This window comes from Primulina huaijiensis, unplaced genomic scaffold (genome assembly GCF_012295235.1).
Source record: "Primulina huaijiensis isolate GDHJ02 unplaced genomic scaffold, ASM1229523v2 scaffold10763, whole genome shotgun sequence".
Taxonomy (NCBI): Eukaryota; Viridiplantae; Streptophyta; class Magnoliopsida; order Lamiales; family Gesneriaceae; genus Primulina; species Primulina huaijiensis.
The window spans coordinates 186,697-201,390 of record NW_027342193.1 but is presented as its reverse complement, the minus strand read 5'-3'; the positions used below and the strand labels follow the sequence as shown (position 1 = coordinate 201,390).

The 14,694-nt window shown below is 35.0% G+C and overlaps 3 protein-coding genes across 5 annotated transcripts; all 3 read right to left on the bottom strand.

Moving 5' to 3' along the window:
• Nucleotides 1-1,771: 1,771 nt before the first annotated feature.
• On the bottom strand, nt 1,772-2,119 carry LOC140965524 (non-specific lipid-transfer protein 2-like). Its single transcript, XM_073425583.1, has one exon. It carries the CDS (start codon nt 2,117-2,119, stop codon nt 1,772-1,774), a length of 348 nt encoding a protein of 115 aa, XP_073281684.1.
• Nucleotides 2,120-3,216: 1,097 nt separating this feature from the next.
• Nucleotides 3,217-9,574, bottom strand: LOC140965542 (MACPF domain-containing protein CAD1-like). The gene is made up of 7 exons (XM_073425622.1): nt 8,694-9,574; nt 7,016-7,254; nt 6,729-6,918; nt 6,522-6,605; nt 4,736-4,919; nt 4,456-4,619; nt 3,217-4,117 (listed from the first exon to the last, which is right to left on the bottom strand). Exons 1-7 carry the CDS (start codon nt 8,949-8,951, stop codon nt 3,491-3,493), a joined length of 1,746 nt encoding a protein of 581 aa, XP_073281723.1. The 5' UTR covers nt 8,952-9,574; the 3' UTR covers nt 3,217-3,490.
• A 632-nt stretch (nt 9,575-10,206) lies between these two features.
• Nucleotides 10,207-13,993, bottom strand: LOC140965534 (serine/threonine/tyrosine-protein kinase HT1). Of its 3 annotated transcripts, none has more exons than XM_073425603.1 (7): nt 13,664-13,993; nt 12,965-13,227; nt 12,266-12,398; nt 11,870-12,065; nt 11,611-11,735; nt 11,167-11,325; nt 10,207-10,671 (listed from the first exon to the last, which is right to left on the bottom strand). In XM_073425603.1, exons 2-7 carry the CDS (start codon nt 13,171-13,173, stop codon nt 10,381-10,383), a joined length of 1,113 nt encoding a protein of 370 aa, XP_073281704.1. In that variant the 5' UTR covers nt 13,174-13,227; nt 13,664-13,993; the 3' UTR covers nt 10,207-10,380. The 3 variants fall into 3 exon arrangements, with proteins under 3 accessions (XP_073281704.1, XP_073281706.1, XP_073281705.1); XM_073425605.1 differs by having other exon boundaries at nt 13,795-13,993; XM_073425604.1 differs by having other exon boundaries at nt 12,965-13,993.
• Nucleotides 13,994-14,694: the final 701 nt, after the last annotated feature.

Here is a 14,694-nt window from a genome sequence, read left to right as displayed (position 1 = left end):
TATTTGTTATAATTAATTTATTTTTTCAGATTTTCATTTTTTTTGAATTTTTAGTCTCTTTTAAAATTTATATCAAAATTATATATGCATTAATTATAAAATTTTCATATGTATAGTTATTATCTCACTTGAAAGAACAAATAGACTTGAATATATAATTTTTTTCAATAAAGTAATTTTCATATATATTATTTAAGGAATAATTCTTTAAAAAGTATATAATTTATTTTTTTTTCAAACTTTTACGAATCATTGTTATATATATATATTTATATATATATATGTATGTGTTTAGTGCTTATATATATATATATATATATAAAAGACATTTCAAATTATTTGTTTTTTATGATCCATTTTTTAATATCAAATAATTTGTACTACTGAAAATTTGAAATCAGCTGCTTTTTAAGTTTTAAAGTTGTATCATAGTCAAATTATATGCAATATTTCTACCACTTACTTGACTGTAGATTTTTTTATTTTCTTAAAATTTGATAAATAATTAAAAATTTTATATAGATTAAAAATTATAAATCAAAAGATCACATACTATCAAATTCTGTGTATTGAATTTATAAGTTTGTCCGAGAGATAAAATTTTTAAAAATTTCTATTATGATCTATATTCTTTAAATATCAAATAAAATAGTCATAGTGATACTGTAAAAATAATTGTTTTACTTTATGAGTAAGTCTCTTGTGAGACGGTCTCACGAATCTTTATCTGTGAGACGTGAGTCAACCTTACCGACATTCACAATAAAAAAATAATACTCTTAGCATAAAAATAATAATTTTTCATGGATGACCCAAATAAGATATTCGACCCACGAAATTGATCCGTGAGACCCTCTCACAAGAGTTTTTGTGTTACTGAATGTACAATAATTATCTATTTTGCTAACTAATTACCACATACAAATAAATGATTTAAGGTAAATAATAGATATGTAACAATAATAATTGGTTTAATACTTTATAATCAACTGACTACTACAATCAATTACTTACATATTCATAAGTTACTTTAAACCATAAACGTGATTGAAAAGCAGAAAACATAAATAAGAACCACCGACACTATTTTAATTATTTCCATTAACGTAATTATAGAACAAAATTTTTTTTACTATGCACAGTGTTGCGTCATCTGCTAGGCGACATCCGGTCGGAGCAATCTTGATTGCACCTATTACAGAGTGCCGAATCATTTTTCACAACACTTTTATTCCTTCAAATCATTAAAACACAACCGAAATTACATTATATCAAGTGGAAGAATCCTGGATTGGATACGAGTTTTAATACACCGGGAAATATTAAATATGGGTGTCGATTTGTTTCCAGTTGAACATTTTCCATATAGATTAGTACTAAGAATCGATACAGTAGTATGTGATTGGATCAGAGTATGCGGTTCAATATTTTTAGATTATGTCAACATATGACGGCTGGAAGAAGAGGGCCAACCGCTTATGTATGTATATCACGGTGTGTTCTTTATTATATTCTTGTATCTTGTTTGTTTGATACGACGATTTCATTACATGGGATGTGTTTCATCGTCCTGAATGATCATGAAGCATAAAAATTGCGGAAAATGTAATTAACCTGGCCACATTAATGATCGACAACTGAGTTTTGATTAACTGATTAATACAGGAGGTCAACATGATATATTTCACCTGCAGGGCCGGCGATGGGTAAAAATATTTTATTCATTCAATAGATATATAGAAGTCTGCGTCACGGCCGCCGTAGCTCGAGTTCACTCCACCTTGGCGCAATCAGTAGAAGGGCTGATCTTATAGGGAATGTTCACGTGGCACAGGCCAGGGAGTGAGGCGGCCTTGCTGATATATGCAGCGTAGTTCTGTGCAAGACCTTTGAGGCAGGTGCACACGCTCTGCCGGTCAGGTGTGGTCTTTGCGGCGGAGTATAGGCTTTTAACCCCGCTGCAGCAGTTGCCCAGAGGACCCGTGCTCATGACATAGGGGATACACGGATTCAAGTATGAAATCACCGTGCCGCACCCCATCTGAGCCTCTCCACCGGGAGCCATGGCCAAGAGTACCAACATTGACAGAAGGAACATAACCTTAATTGCAGCTGCCATTTCGGGTTTTGGAAAGTAATATTAAGTAATTTAGTGTGTGTAGAGATGCTGGTCCTATGTGGTGCTTTTATAGAGAGAACAAATAATAAATAAATATATACCACTGGCTCGTTAGTTGTGGATTAATAATTTAATTAATCACGAGGAGATATTGCTTGTGCAGTTGGTCGTTGGAGTTGGATTAAATGCCTTGGTAGCTCCAATTTCAGAGTCTTTAAGAAATTGTGTGAAGAGTTACTTCAAGTCTTCAACCATTTGTAGCACTTAATGAATTACAGTAAGTATGAAATCGTATTCAGACCGGTCCAAACGATTTTCTTTCAGATCTATAACTCGTTAAATCTAGAACTGGTTTGATCTTAAACGTATTGGTATGATTTCATTACTTTAGTGGCAACGATCATTTGAATCTTATATAAGGATGACAATGCACATGATTTAAAGTCAACTCGAATCTGGATAAATAGTCTACAAACGATTCTGAAACAGGTCTTGAGATTAGAAATGTCAAATTTAGTTAGCAGGACAAGTCGATCTACAACCTGCCGCAACCAGCCATTAGGTGGGGTGGCCAGTCTTTTTGGCGGGTTGAGAAAACACAAATCCAACCTATCTATTTTATGTAGTGGAGAAGGATCAACCCAATTTTACGTGTAATTTGACAGGCTAGGGACGCACGACTAGGTGGGGCGAGCAAGGTCCGTATGGTATTTTGGTATGTTAAGAAGTTGTCAACTCAATCCTCCTATTTTATATGACGAGACAGGTCAAATCGACAAACTTATCTCATTTTAACATCTATACCTAGATTTAGTACCACACCTTGGATCCATTCTTGTATGACTATAAATTAATATATTTTAACTTGTGATAATATATTTTGTTTCTAAATATTATTAATATAAAGTTGTCACGTCATTATAATGATTTACTAATTTTAAAATATATTTTTTTATTGTGTGATGACTTAAATTTAAAAATTATATCGAATTGAACCTTTCATATTTTGGCTTTGAATTGTACAACGACCCAAGTGCAATATTTATTTGTTCATTCATACTATTTATTTTTTTATATGTCATTTTAATATTAAATATTCAAGTCCCATAATTCTTTATTAATCTCCTTATCATAGTAATGGATAATCTTCTCGATACCTACTTATATTTGGATGTTCTAGTACAAACCCCATTTGAATAAGAGATCTGCAGGCCACATTTTTTTATACACCAGAAGACATCAAGCTATCATCAGTTAAGAAAATTGTGGATCAGAAACCAGTCCTATGTAAACAAGTAACCAACACACGCTCGTACACACACAATCAACAAGGATCAATGTACACTATATTTGCCACACACGCCAACTCAATCAGTAATTAAGTAACGAGTACTTCACTCTCACTACAATTCTCCCTTTCTCTACACCAAGCTTACCTCCTGTCACCAACCAGTGACCCGGGCTATCTTCGGGCCCCTTTCTCATTTCAGACATGTCTATAAATTTTGCCAACTCGTTCCCCACATAGTTTTTCCCCGAACTTGAACCCGACTCATCCTGATTTTCTATACTACTATGTTTTATCGACTTATCATTTGGAACATGATCCCATAAAGATCTCCTTACCGTGCATCCAGGAAGCTTCGAATACAACAGCTTCATATGCAAGACGTTTCTTGACCCAAAATCCCACACACCTAGTTGAGCCCCAGTGACAATGAACACACCCGTGAGATCACTGATTAAGGTTTCTGGGTTCTCAATTGGTGCGGTGCTCACATGAGAGAATTTCTTCCACTTTACAGGCTCAAACCATCTGCTGTCTTGTTCCTCAGGCCCCTGCCATTTTGGAGCCCCTATTGCTATGTGTGAGTCCCAGTATGGCAGGAGGATCTTTGGAAGAGACACAAGGTGTTGAAGATGGATACTAAGCCGGTTTTGCTTCGATCCTTCAAGGCACAATCGCATTCCAGTTACGGGTTTCCGGCCGACTGATACCTGCATAATTTATATCAAGACAAGTCACAAGTTTATCTGTATGCCATATACCAAAAAAAGGAAAAGAGTTCCATACTTTATAGACGAACTTGCATGCAATGAATGGCATGCAAAAGATGCACAAATTCTTAAACCTCGATTTACTTGTACAACTTTTTCATGCCTTTCCATTTATTGTGATTTTGAAAACTTTGAAACCTTTGAGCATGCGGTTTATATTAGCATTCATCAAATGATTTCATGTCAGGACGGCTGATGTAGGATATTCTATTGCCAGTTCCAGTTTCAATTGGCAATCCTTAAAGAACAAATAAATGAATCAATAAACTCACACATACTTGCTCTTGGCTGACATATAGCTTTTGTCCCATCATGCTAAATTGTAAGGATGGGCAAACAGGTTCCTTTCTTGGTTGCCCAGGAAAAAGATTCTGTACGGGGGCCCATACTCGAGGGACCTGAAACTCCAGAAAATATCTCAGCTCTTCAATCTGAGGCTTATCTGCAAAAGACATTAATTACGATCTTTCAGGAAAAACGTTCCAATCAACACTGTTGAGTCACTGTAAATTCTTATTGGCAGGAGATAATCCAGAAGACAAAGACGGAATTTCTTACATTCTAGGTAGAGAGCGATGGCACGAGACAAATGTTCCTTTCCTCTAACTCCATCAAGAAGTTCCGTTATCGGAAAGAATGACATTTCAATGACATCTGGAGAAGATGGGACTGTTCTTGCCCATTGGGTGTGGCTTTGCTCCAGATCATCCCCTCCTCTTCTTCTGAATATGACAGTAACATCCTGCACGAGATACAAAAAATTCGTTAGGTGTGATTCCAGATTAAGTATTGCTTCAATTTCGACAAGTATTCCACTTGGAAGAGCGAATAAAGTTATTGACACCATTTATTGCTAGTACCACACATGGGTACCTAATTACATATTACACCAACAACAATTTTCAATTAGCAAAAGTGAAGTTTGGGTTTCAGGGAAATTAAAAAAGGATTGTACACCTACTCGAGAAGCAATCTATCATAAGGCCACAATTTGCATCATTATCATCCAAACGTGATTCCCCGCAACAATTACTCTATTTAATTGATAATGATGAAGACTTTTGAACATAATGCTTGTTTATAAACCCAACACTTTGAAGCACGTAATCTCTTCCAAAATAATGTTCAAAACTAAAATCAATCCTTAAATCTATTAGCATTTGTCACAAATATCAAATTGGCAATGTATAGCAAATCAGAGTGATGATCAATATCAGCTGAACAGGTAGGGGAATTGCTTTATATATTAGTGCTTAACACATTTTTTAATAAAAAATTCCTCCTCAAGGATGGGTCAGCCACAATAGACGTGATTAGAACGATTTGGCATACTGGGAGCATAATATCAAAAGACATTTAAGTGGACAAAACGATTATTAGAAGATTTGCACAATTGAACCGGAAAAATCAACCTTACCAGAAACTTATACTAAATTTTTCCTTAAATAATAATGTGATCCAAGGATGCAAAAAACCTTATGTCAAAGATTGCAAGAATGTTACAATTCTTACAAACACTTTTTATTCATTTTAGTGGGATTGACAAATGTTCCAAGGTAGACTTATTTTTATATAAGCAAATAAATTTCATTCTTTCAGTTCAAGATCAATATATCTGCATTCCAGTCACACAGCATGAGCACATCAACAAGGCAAGTTTCCAAGTTCTCCGTGATTCATTTCTTGGATCAATATTTGGTGTGCTATACAATGGTCAAACTCCACACACTTACCTAAGAGGGAGAGTGTTACGATCGCAGGTAATGGAACTAGTTATGGGGCGATTTATGGAGAAGTCACCACTCGCAAGATTGTGAGCGTGTTTCTGAGATTTTCGGGCACGTCTCGCTATTTTGATAATTGGGAAATTGAGGCTCAATAAAGAGAGAACCTCACGATCTCCGACTTTGGTAGAAGCAACACAATTCGATGCCTTTATTTCCTCACTTCTGATAGATAGATATATATATATATATATACAAGGTTTTGACAGTCCAAACTAAAAGATAAGAATCCCAATCTAATCCAAATGATATCTTCCTAACTAATTTAAATAAAAACCCTATCTAATCCAAATGATATCTTCCTAGATGATATTTTCCCAACTAATTGAGATAACCTCTTATTTAAGGAATTTAAAAACAAGATAAATCTAGAATCCTATGATCTAATCTACCCCTTGTACTTCCCATGAGTGTGTCTTTGATAAACAATATCTTTTGAAGAAGTTGGGTTGGGCTCGGAATTTGCTGGTGGTGAGCTGGTCGTGACAGAGAGGAAGTGCAAAAACACAATGAGCAATTAACTTTCTGTTTCATGTTGACAATAGTAAGGTTTTGCATACCTCTTTACTGCTACCGGAGAGATAAGCTGCACTAGCTGGCTGTGGGTAAATCCCTTGGTTGTTGAACAGAGAAGGATCGGTACCCTGAATTATTCAAACAGGTAAGAAAATGTGAGAGAAATGAAGTGGAACTAGACACAGAGGAAAAAATTATGTCACAAAGATCAAGAAACGTAAAACAAGAAATACAGTGGAACTAGCCTTAACCTTGAAATTTAATAGACCTGAACTTGCAAGGCCTTCTGTGCTTGAAAACCTTTGGTTTCCAATATCTTGAACATAATTCTTGATTTCCATCATAGACAGAGGTGATGATAGGTGCTGTTTGACATAGATCACATCTTTACCGCCAATAGTTACGGACGTAATAACATGTGTGCCAAAATTTTCGATGAAGCTGTCCGAAGTTACAACAATACAACAATTAAGTGTCGTATACCTTGCAAAAAGATGTATGCATATACAATTACGAAAAATTGTCCACCAGTCTGTACCTCGCTAAAGCAGGCGGGTCCCATGATGTTGGGACTGCTCTTTTAACATTTTCATTCAAAACCATGGGTGATTTAACAAGCTGAATTTTAGCCAGTGGGATAAAATATCCATCCATGCAAAGAGATTTTGTGGCAGCAGCATCCACATGCTTAGAACCAGTAAAGCTGAATGCAGCATTGAAGCTACCAAGTGGGGTATATCCAGAGAGATCAGCCATTTTGTTAAAGTATTCTACCATCTGCATTCACGTTTCACTTAGTAAGACGCTACATTCGGCTCATATTAACTTCTAATTGGTGGTCAAAAAGCATCAAAAGTTGATGAATAATCATACATTCACCATCAATTGTTACTATAGGATTCATTGGTATCCTAGTCAATGCCAATCATCACAGTATTCATCAGATGGAGAGGTACAAGCATGAGACCAAAGGAAGTGTAGAAAAAGGGATTACGCAACCGCTATTTGTATGATCTAAATGGACCAAAATGATGGTGAAAACGAGAAGAGTCCCCTCATCAAGTTCTGGTGGACAAACAATGAAATTCCTTCGTACATGAAGACAAAACAAAGGCTTCAATTTCCATCATTATCATGGTCCACCGAAACAATCATAGACATTGTCGTGGAGGTTGTTGTTCCAGTTCCGTAGACATTTCATAAAATGGTAGCGGTGATCGCGTGGATTTTTTAGAAAAAATTTAAACCTTTGGAAAATTTTGGAAATATATTTAATGAAGAAAATCAGAAAGAGCAACCTACTCCATAGATAAATGTGGGGAAGTCCTTCGTGTACCTATCTCCCATATTATTTTATAAGAACATTAATAAAACAAAAGTGACATCATATTCCGGATTAAGGCTTGTCTGGTTATGTTGATGACAAAGAAGATGCATAGAAAAATGCAACTTTTCTGCTTATTATACACTCCTAAATGGAAAAACATCATAACAATTTTAGCGTGTTTGCATCCGTTCCCTCTACAATCTTTACAAAAGCTCTTATTTGTTATTATTATACGTATAATTCTCAGATGGATTGCGATGTCAAAAAAACGATTTATATGATTCATATCTCTCAAGTGTAGGAAAGCCTATTATCTCCTCCTGACTAGAACCAACATAAAATTTTCTACTCCTAATAAAATGTCAATTAAAACTTCAAGTATTAATGTCTAATGTCTAAACTGTTCTGGCTTCAGTCCACTCCTTAGAATTAAAGATACACTATTCATCTTACAATTTTCAAATCCACTATTCGGTCCTTCATAAGAAATATTATAATATTTGTCTTCTTCTCTATATCCATATGATTTTACCAATGATATAGATTTTACCGATGAAAGTCCTTGCAGCATGATTTAATCCAAAGGCATATGATGGCATAAAGAGAGCAATGGATTCAGTTACACTAGGAATAGGAGGGAGAGGGGTAACTGAGGGTATCGCCAATAAACGTCAGTTCAAAAATCTAAAATTTGCTTTTTCTTCAAACACCTTGGCTACAACTGTTCTTTTTCTCACCCTTTCATGAATATTAGTGTGGAAACAAAAGGCATCATCCTGCAATCAGCCTATTAGGTCCTATTTCCATCCTAAATGAAAAGAGATGGCAGAATTCAAAAAAAGAAATACGAAAAAAGACACCCAAATATTACATTTTTCAACTGTTTTACCTCAGTATAACTGCAAACACCAAAGCCATCACGGTCTCTTGGCTCCTGCGAGTTCTTGATATCCCTTGAAACATTTTGAACAACCAAGTCTTCGGTTAAGTATAGATTTCTCGTAAGCTCTTCATCAATTTCCACAATTTTTGACCCTACAACACCTTTACAATAAAGCAATCTCGTATCATAGTTCACGTCAAACCCCCTTCCCAATGCCTCTACCGAATTTACAGCTGTGTGCAAAGCTGCCGCATTTTCCCCCATATCATCACTCCAGCCTCCCCACCCACCAACAAAAATAAACAAATCCCAGAAATTCTCAGGACCTCAATAGTCCAATAAAAATCCAATAGATCCCACTTCGATTCAATAGCAAGAAAAACACTTCCAGCAATCAAGATTCAATCTTTGCAATCAGGATAAAAGACCCGATTTAAACTTAATCTCAATGCGCGGGGCTAGTAAATTTCTTGTTCAGACATACAGCAGAAAAACGTATAATTCAACCATGAACTAAATCTCGACTCCTGCAGATCGGATAATCATAAAGCTCGCGATCTAACTTCGAAGGAAAAACCAGTTCTCTCTCAGATATTAACAACATCCCAAAAAAAAAAAAACAAGTCTTTCGTGGTGACTAGTGACAAATTAACCAAGAAATATCGACTCCAAGAAAACGGAAAAAGCTTTGAGTTTGAGGTAAATTTTCTCACAGATCTTGAACCTTCTTATTTCAGAATTTTCAGGTTTTTGTTGGGTCACTAATCTTGATGTATCTAACAGACTAACATTCATACATCCGTGTGTATGGTTGTCTGACCACTGTGCGTTGACTGCGCTCTTTCATTCACGAATTTCATCAGGCAAAAGCCAATGGTCTGACCGTTGAATTGGATTCTTTTCACTATATCCAACGTAAGGGTCAGGAAAAATGAGTTGACTTTGACTCACATGGGGACACTCATGGAGTGCAAGTTACCGACTTTGAGGGCATTTACTTTATATAAATATAGATTTGAAAAATCATCCGTTTCGTCATTCATTTTTAAATTGATTTACATAATACATTATAACCAGTTTTAATACAGTTTCCTTTGGTTGTCTTTTGCCGTGGGAATATTCTTTTTCCCTATTTTAGATGTCGTTTTGTGTCCACAAATTAATAAAAGAAATGAAGGCTAGGGATGCGGACAACTTGAATGGTCATGGACGGTCATAATTTCAGAAAATTTTGAAAAATAAACTTGATCAAACTAAACTAAGTTTTTGAAAAATAATATTCTCAAAGTATATTTAAGTGTATTAAAATACATCTAGGAAGGTTGGTTTTCTGAAGGAAAAAAAAGTTCGTGAAAATAATTTTGTTAACTATCAGTTAGATTCCTAACCCACTGTGATTTTTATTTTGGAATTTATGTCTCATAATGTAGCGAAAACACTGGAGAAACCTAACTAAAAAAAAAAAAAAAAAAAAAAAAAAAAAAACACACACACACACACACACGTGCGAGCGGATGTTAAAACCAAAAAGAAATGCTACATTCACCTAATGTGATGACATTTTATAGGAGTTCCATATAATACACAGGCTCTAAACCCTGGATTGAGTAAATCAAACATGTTCTTCTACTTTATTATCACTATTCATATTCTTTTCATTAATCTTCATCAGATGCAAATAAAATTTACCCTGCTACTGCGAACTTCTGGCCTTTTTCATAGCGAAAAGCTGGCGAATAAAAGAAAATTTCCCTTTTGCTGGGGGAGAAAACTCAATAATGGCTCCATTGCTTGTAAACTCTGCCTCGGAGGAGTCGGATTCAGGCAAAGACGGAGAAGACGGTTCAAGGGTGAAGAGAAATTCATTGATCATCCGAATAATCTGGCTGAAGCTGGGTCGCACATTAGGATCCTCAACCCAGCATGAGTGGATTATGAAGGCAAGATCAGGTGGAGTGTCTTCTGGAAGAGTAGGTCGAGCTTGCTTCGTTTTCAAATGAGAACCAAATGCTGATTAGTTAGTACTTCTGAGTCATTTTTCTTACAAACGTTCAACACATTCGAGTCATATGAAAATAAGGAACTTAGGAACCATTAATCACCATTACTACTTTCTTTCTCAGAAGTCTTGGTCAGAGTTTTATAATTTTAACAGTCTAGATAAGACTCGGACTTAAATAGGGTCCTACATAATAGAAGTATCCGTGTATGTCATGAATTATGCATCCCTACCAGCCAACATAAATAGTCCAAGTCCAAATCCAACTTTTAGATCGGTCTTATACCACCATGTCTTTCAAATTATCTTACAATAATAAAATCCCAAAGTATTCATCAATTTTTTAAGTCTCAAAATCTTTGCTATAAGTTGCACACAACCCAATTATCTCCATGTAAATAATGGCATGTAGTCAGGAATAAATTATAAATAAAAATGATTTTGTTTCATGACTTTGAAAAGTTTAGCTCATTTCTGCACCTTAAAAGCAGCTGCATATGCGGCCTGCAAATTTGACATCCCCTCAAATGGCATGCGATTTGTCAGCAATTCCCAAAGAACAATGCCAAAACTGTAAACATCAACTTTGTTATTGTAGTGCTTCTTTTCCCCTTGTCGAAGTGTCACAGTACTGTACAACTGGAGAGTTCGGTAAAAGTAATCAGTGGGCAAATCTTATAAGCAGGTTTTGGCTTAGCTATATGAAGATTTGAAAATATAAGAAGAATTGCTTAAATTTATGACTGAATATAATTCTATTTAGGAAATTTTTGTTTTTGTCATTTAAAAATACCTTGGACTTAATATTGCAAAGATTTACAAAATAAAGAAACATAAACAGAGAATGAGGAAAATTTAGAGAAAAAAAGAATTGTGAATGTGTCGTAAAATTTTATCATGATATGTAAAATAAAAATTGCACACCTCAGGTGCCATCCAGCGGTATGTCCCAGTTTCCGCAGTCATCATTTCAGTAAGAGACTCTTCTCTTGCAAGACCAAAATCAGCAAGCTTCACAGATTTTTGATTCTCCGTGAGCAGCAAATTGTCTGTGCCATTGGAAAAAGGGTGGAGAGCAATAGTCACGAACTTGTGACAAAAAATCGAATTTTGAATGATATTAAATAAGAAGATTAATATTCCCAAACACTTCGCCAATGATGTTCAGAAAGCCACAAGATACCAGGTTTTAAATCTCTATGAATAATGCCATTTGCATGTAAACAATCCATGGCTTGAGCAATATCAAGAGCAAAACTTAATGCAACATGCAGGTCCAACTGGTTAGGGCGTATGCTGCTTAGATACTTGCGAAGAGACATTTCAGGTAACAACTCTGTTACTATCACCATTATAGGATCTTTACACGCTCCAATAAACTGCAAGCACGAAATCATAATTAGAAGATGGGAAAGCAAAAGATTTTGATTTGCAGCTCAGTGTGAATAAGTCTATGTGAAATCTGATTTTAAATAGATGTATCAGTGCCAAGGGAACGAATCACTCTGAAACAAAAATGAATTTGAAAGAACAGTGCCACAGTCGAAATAAAAAGCATATTTTTACCAACTACTCTCACCTTAACAAGATTCTCATGCTTTACTTTAGACATCATTGTGACTTCCCGAACAAAGCGATTCTCAAGGACAGCTCTCTCTTCCAAAGTATTGCCACAATTAAGAACTTTAATGGCAACAATTCGGTCACCATACCTGTGAAGGGATTGCACTATTATCCACTTAATTAACATTGGATTTATAATCGAACGAATCAACTGAAGAAAACATAAAACAAGAAAGCATGCTGCAGCCAACCTGACCAGCTAATGAAATTTTCCATTCGAACGTGAACTGAGAATAGAACAACTAAACTTTGTCCTATTACACTAACTAGTGGCAAGTATCCTCGTAAGGAAAGTTAATATATTAGTCTTACAAAGCCACAATCTGATTCCTTTTGGAAAACTGAAGGGATTCAATTACATCTGAATCCTGATGCATTGACATGTGGCTAATGTGTGTGTGCACAATAAAATGCATAGTAATTGGCCACCAGATCTAATAGCACACACAATATGCCAGATTGATCATATGAATACGTAAAACACACATCATAGATATAGAAAGGTCGTGTTCCTCCGGAACAAACTATAACATCATCATCACAAATGGACACAATTGTATAAGTTCACATCGTTCTCAAAGGGCAAGAAAATAACAGAAAGATATAAAAATATTGTGAATGATGTTATGAGCCATCAACACATGGACAGACCTACCTTCCTTTATAAACTTTTCCATGGGCCCCCTCACCAATTTTTGACCCAATAAACAGGGATTTAGCGTCAATTAGCACTCTTTCATCAATGGACAAATCTGTAGGGGCAACTGCTGATCCATTCTGTGATGAAATTCTTTCAACTGATCTCCGACCAGATTTCTCGACCTCCTCCTCTCTGTATCCCCCGTTCTTGACACCGCAGTTCATGTTAGCAACAGTCAACCTATCCCTGACCCCGAGTGATTCATCATGAACTCAGAGCTACAATTGTTTTACAGGAAAATTAATACTACCTTGAAACCTCAATTCGAGAAAATCCAAACAATGTTTCTTCGCACTTGTAAATACTATACAGACTACACTTCAAGAAGCACATAAATATCATCATAAAAAATACTGGTACACTTCAATAACAACTTAATTAAAAGTTAACTCTTCTATACAACTTTTCTTTTCGAAATACTCATTTATATTGATAACTGAAAATTAACCCTCCGATGACCCAAAAAGATGTCATCGCCCCAGAAAACCATATCAATTCTGGGAAAAGTTAACTTTGAACAGAAATTCGAGGAAAAAAAAAACTTGAACTTGGAGGTGAAGCTTCACTATAAGCGAAATTATGATTAAGACCCAGAAAGCAAAAGGGGAAGGAAGCCCTAAAACGAAGCAAAGGCCAAAAAAAAAAAAGACTTACAGTTTCAATCACTGATGTATACATACAAAGAAACGCAAGAAATACGAATATAGGATGAAGTAAACGATTGGAGTCCTTAAATTTTCAAAACAAACTCAAAGGTAGAAAATGATATGATTCAGCATAAAAACCTCCCAAAATTTCTGATTTGGATTAAACTATTCGAGTGTTGATGTGGTGACGGAATGAGAAAACTGCTCGCAAGTCAGAGTGGGGTTTTGAATTCTGAAGAGTGGGGTGAATGCATTGAAAAGTGGTGTCGGCTTGGTAGCGTTGTTTTCTGGAGTTGAGGTCGCTGCCTCGGAATTCATTCGCATGTGTACAAATACATTTTATACCTATTAATATTATTTTCTTAGTACATATATAATAGTTTTAATATACAACTCATACCGTGAATATTTATATAAGCATCGACTGATCATCTATCGTGGATATTTATATAAGTATCGATTGAAAATATCGATTTAAGTGTCATTTATTTATTATATGTTCAGGACATCACGCCACCTCAGCGGTGCGATATCCGTAACGGATGTTCATCATATCAAAATCATCATAATTTCTAATATTTAGATAAATTTTATTTTTTTAATATTTGCTTTATTTCTTTTCATTTTTTTAAAGGTGTTGTTTTCTTTTTTGGAATAAATTGTGTAGATGTAATAATTCCATTTTAATAAAACTAAAAAAGTGGATAATTATTTGGATGATTAATTTGTTTTGTTTCTAATTGCGTTCATTATTTAGTATTTATTATACATAAACAGTAATAAAATATAAAGGCAGCATAAAACAACACTTCTTAATGTCAAAGCGGGGGTGTGGAGATGCCATTTCTCTGTTGGAAAATAGTAACAGCGACTTGCTAACGGTCTAAATTGAAATAAAATATTATTATAAGATTAATTATCAATATTCCTATTGTCATATTAGTTGAATTAAAATGCACTTGTCACATTAGACAAAACTTTGGATAACTCAACTTATTTAGATTTGTTATAAATTTCTCTATAAAAAAAACATATACT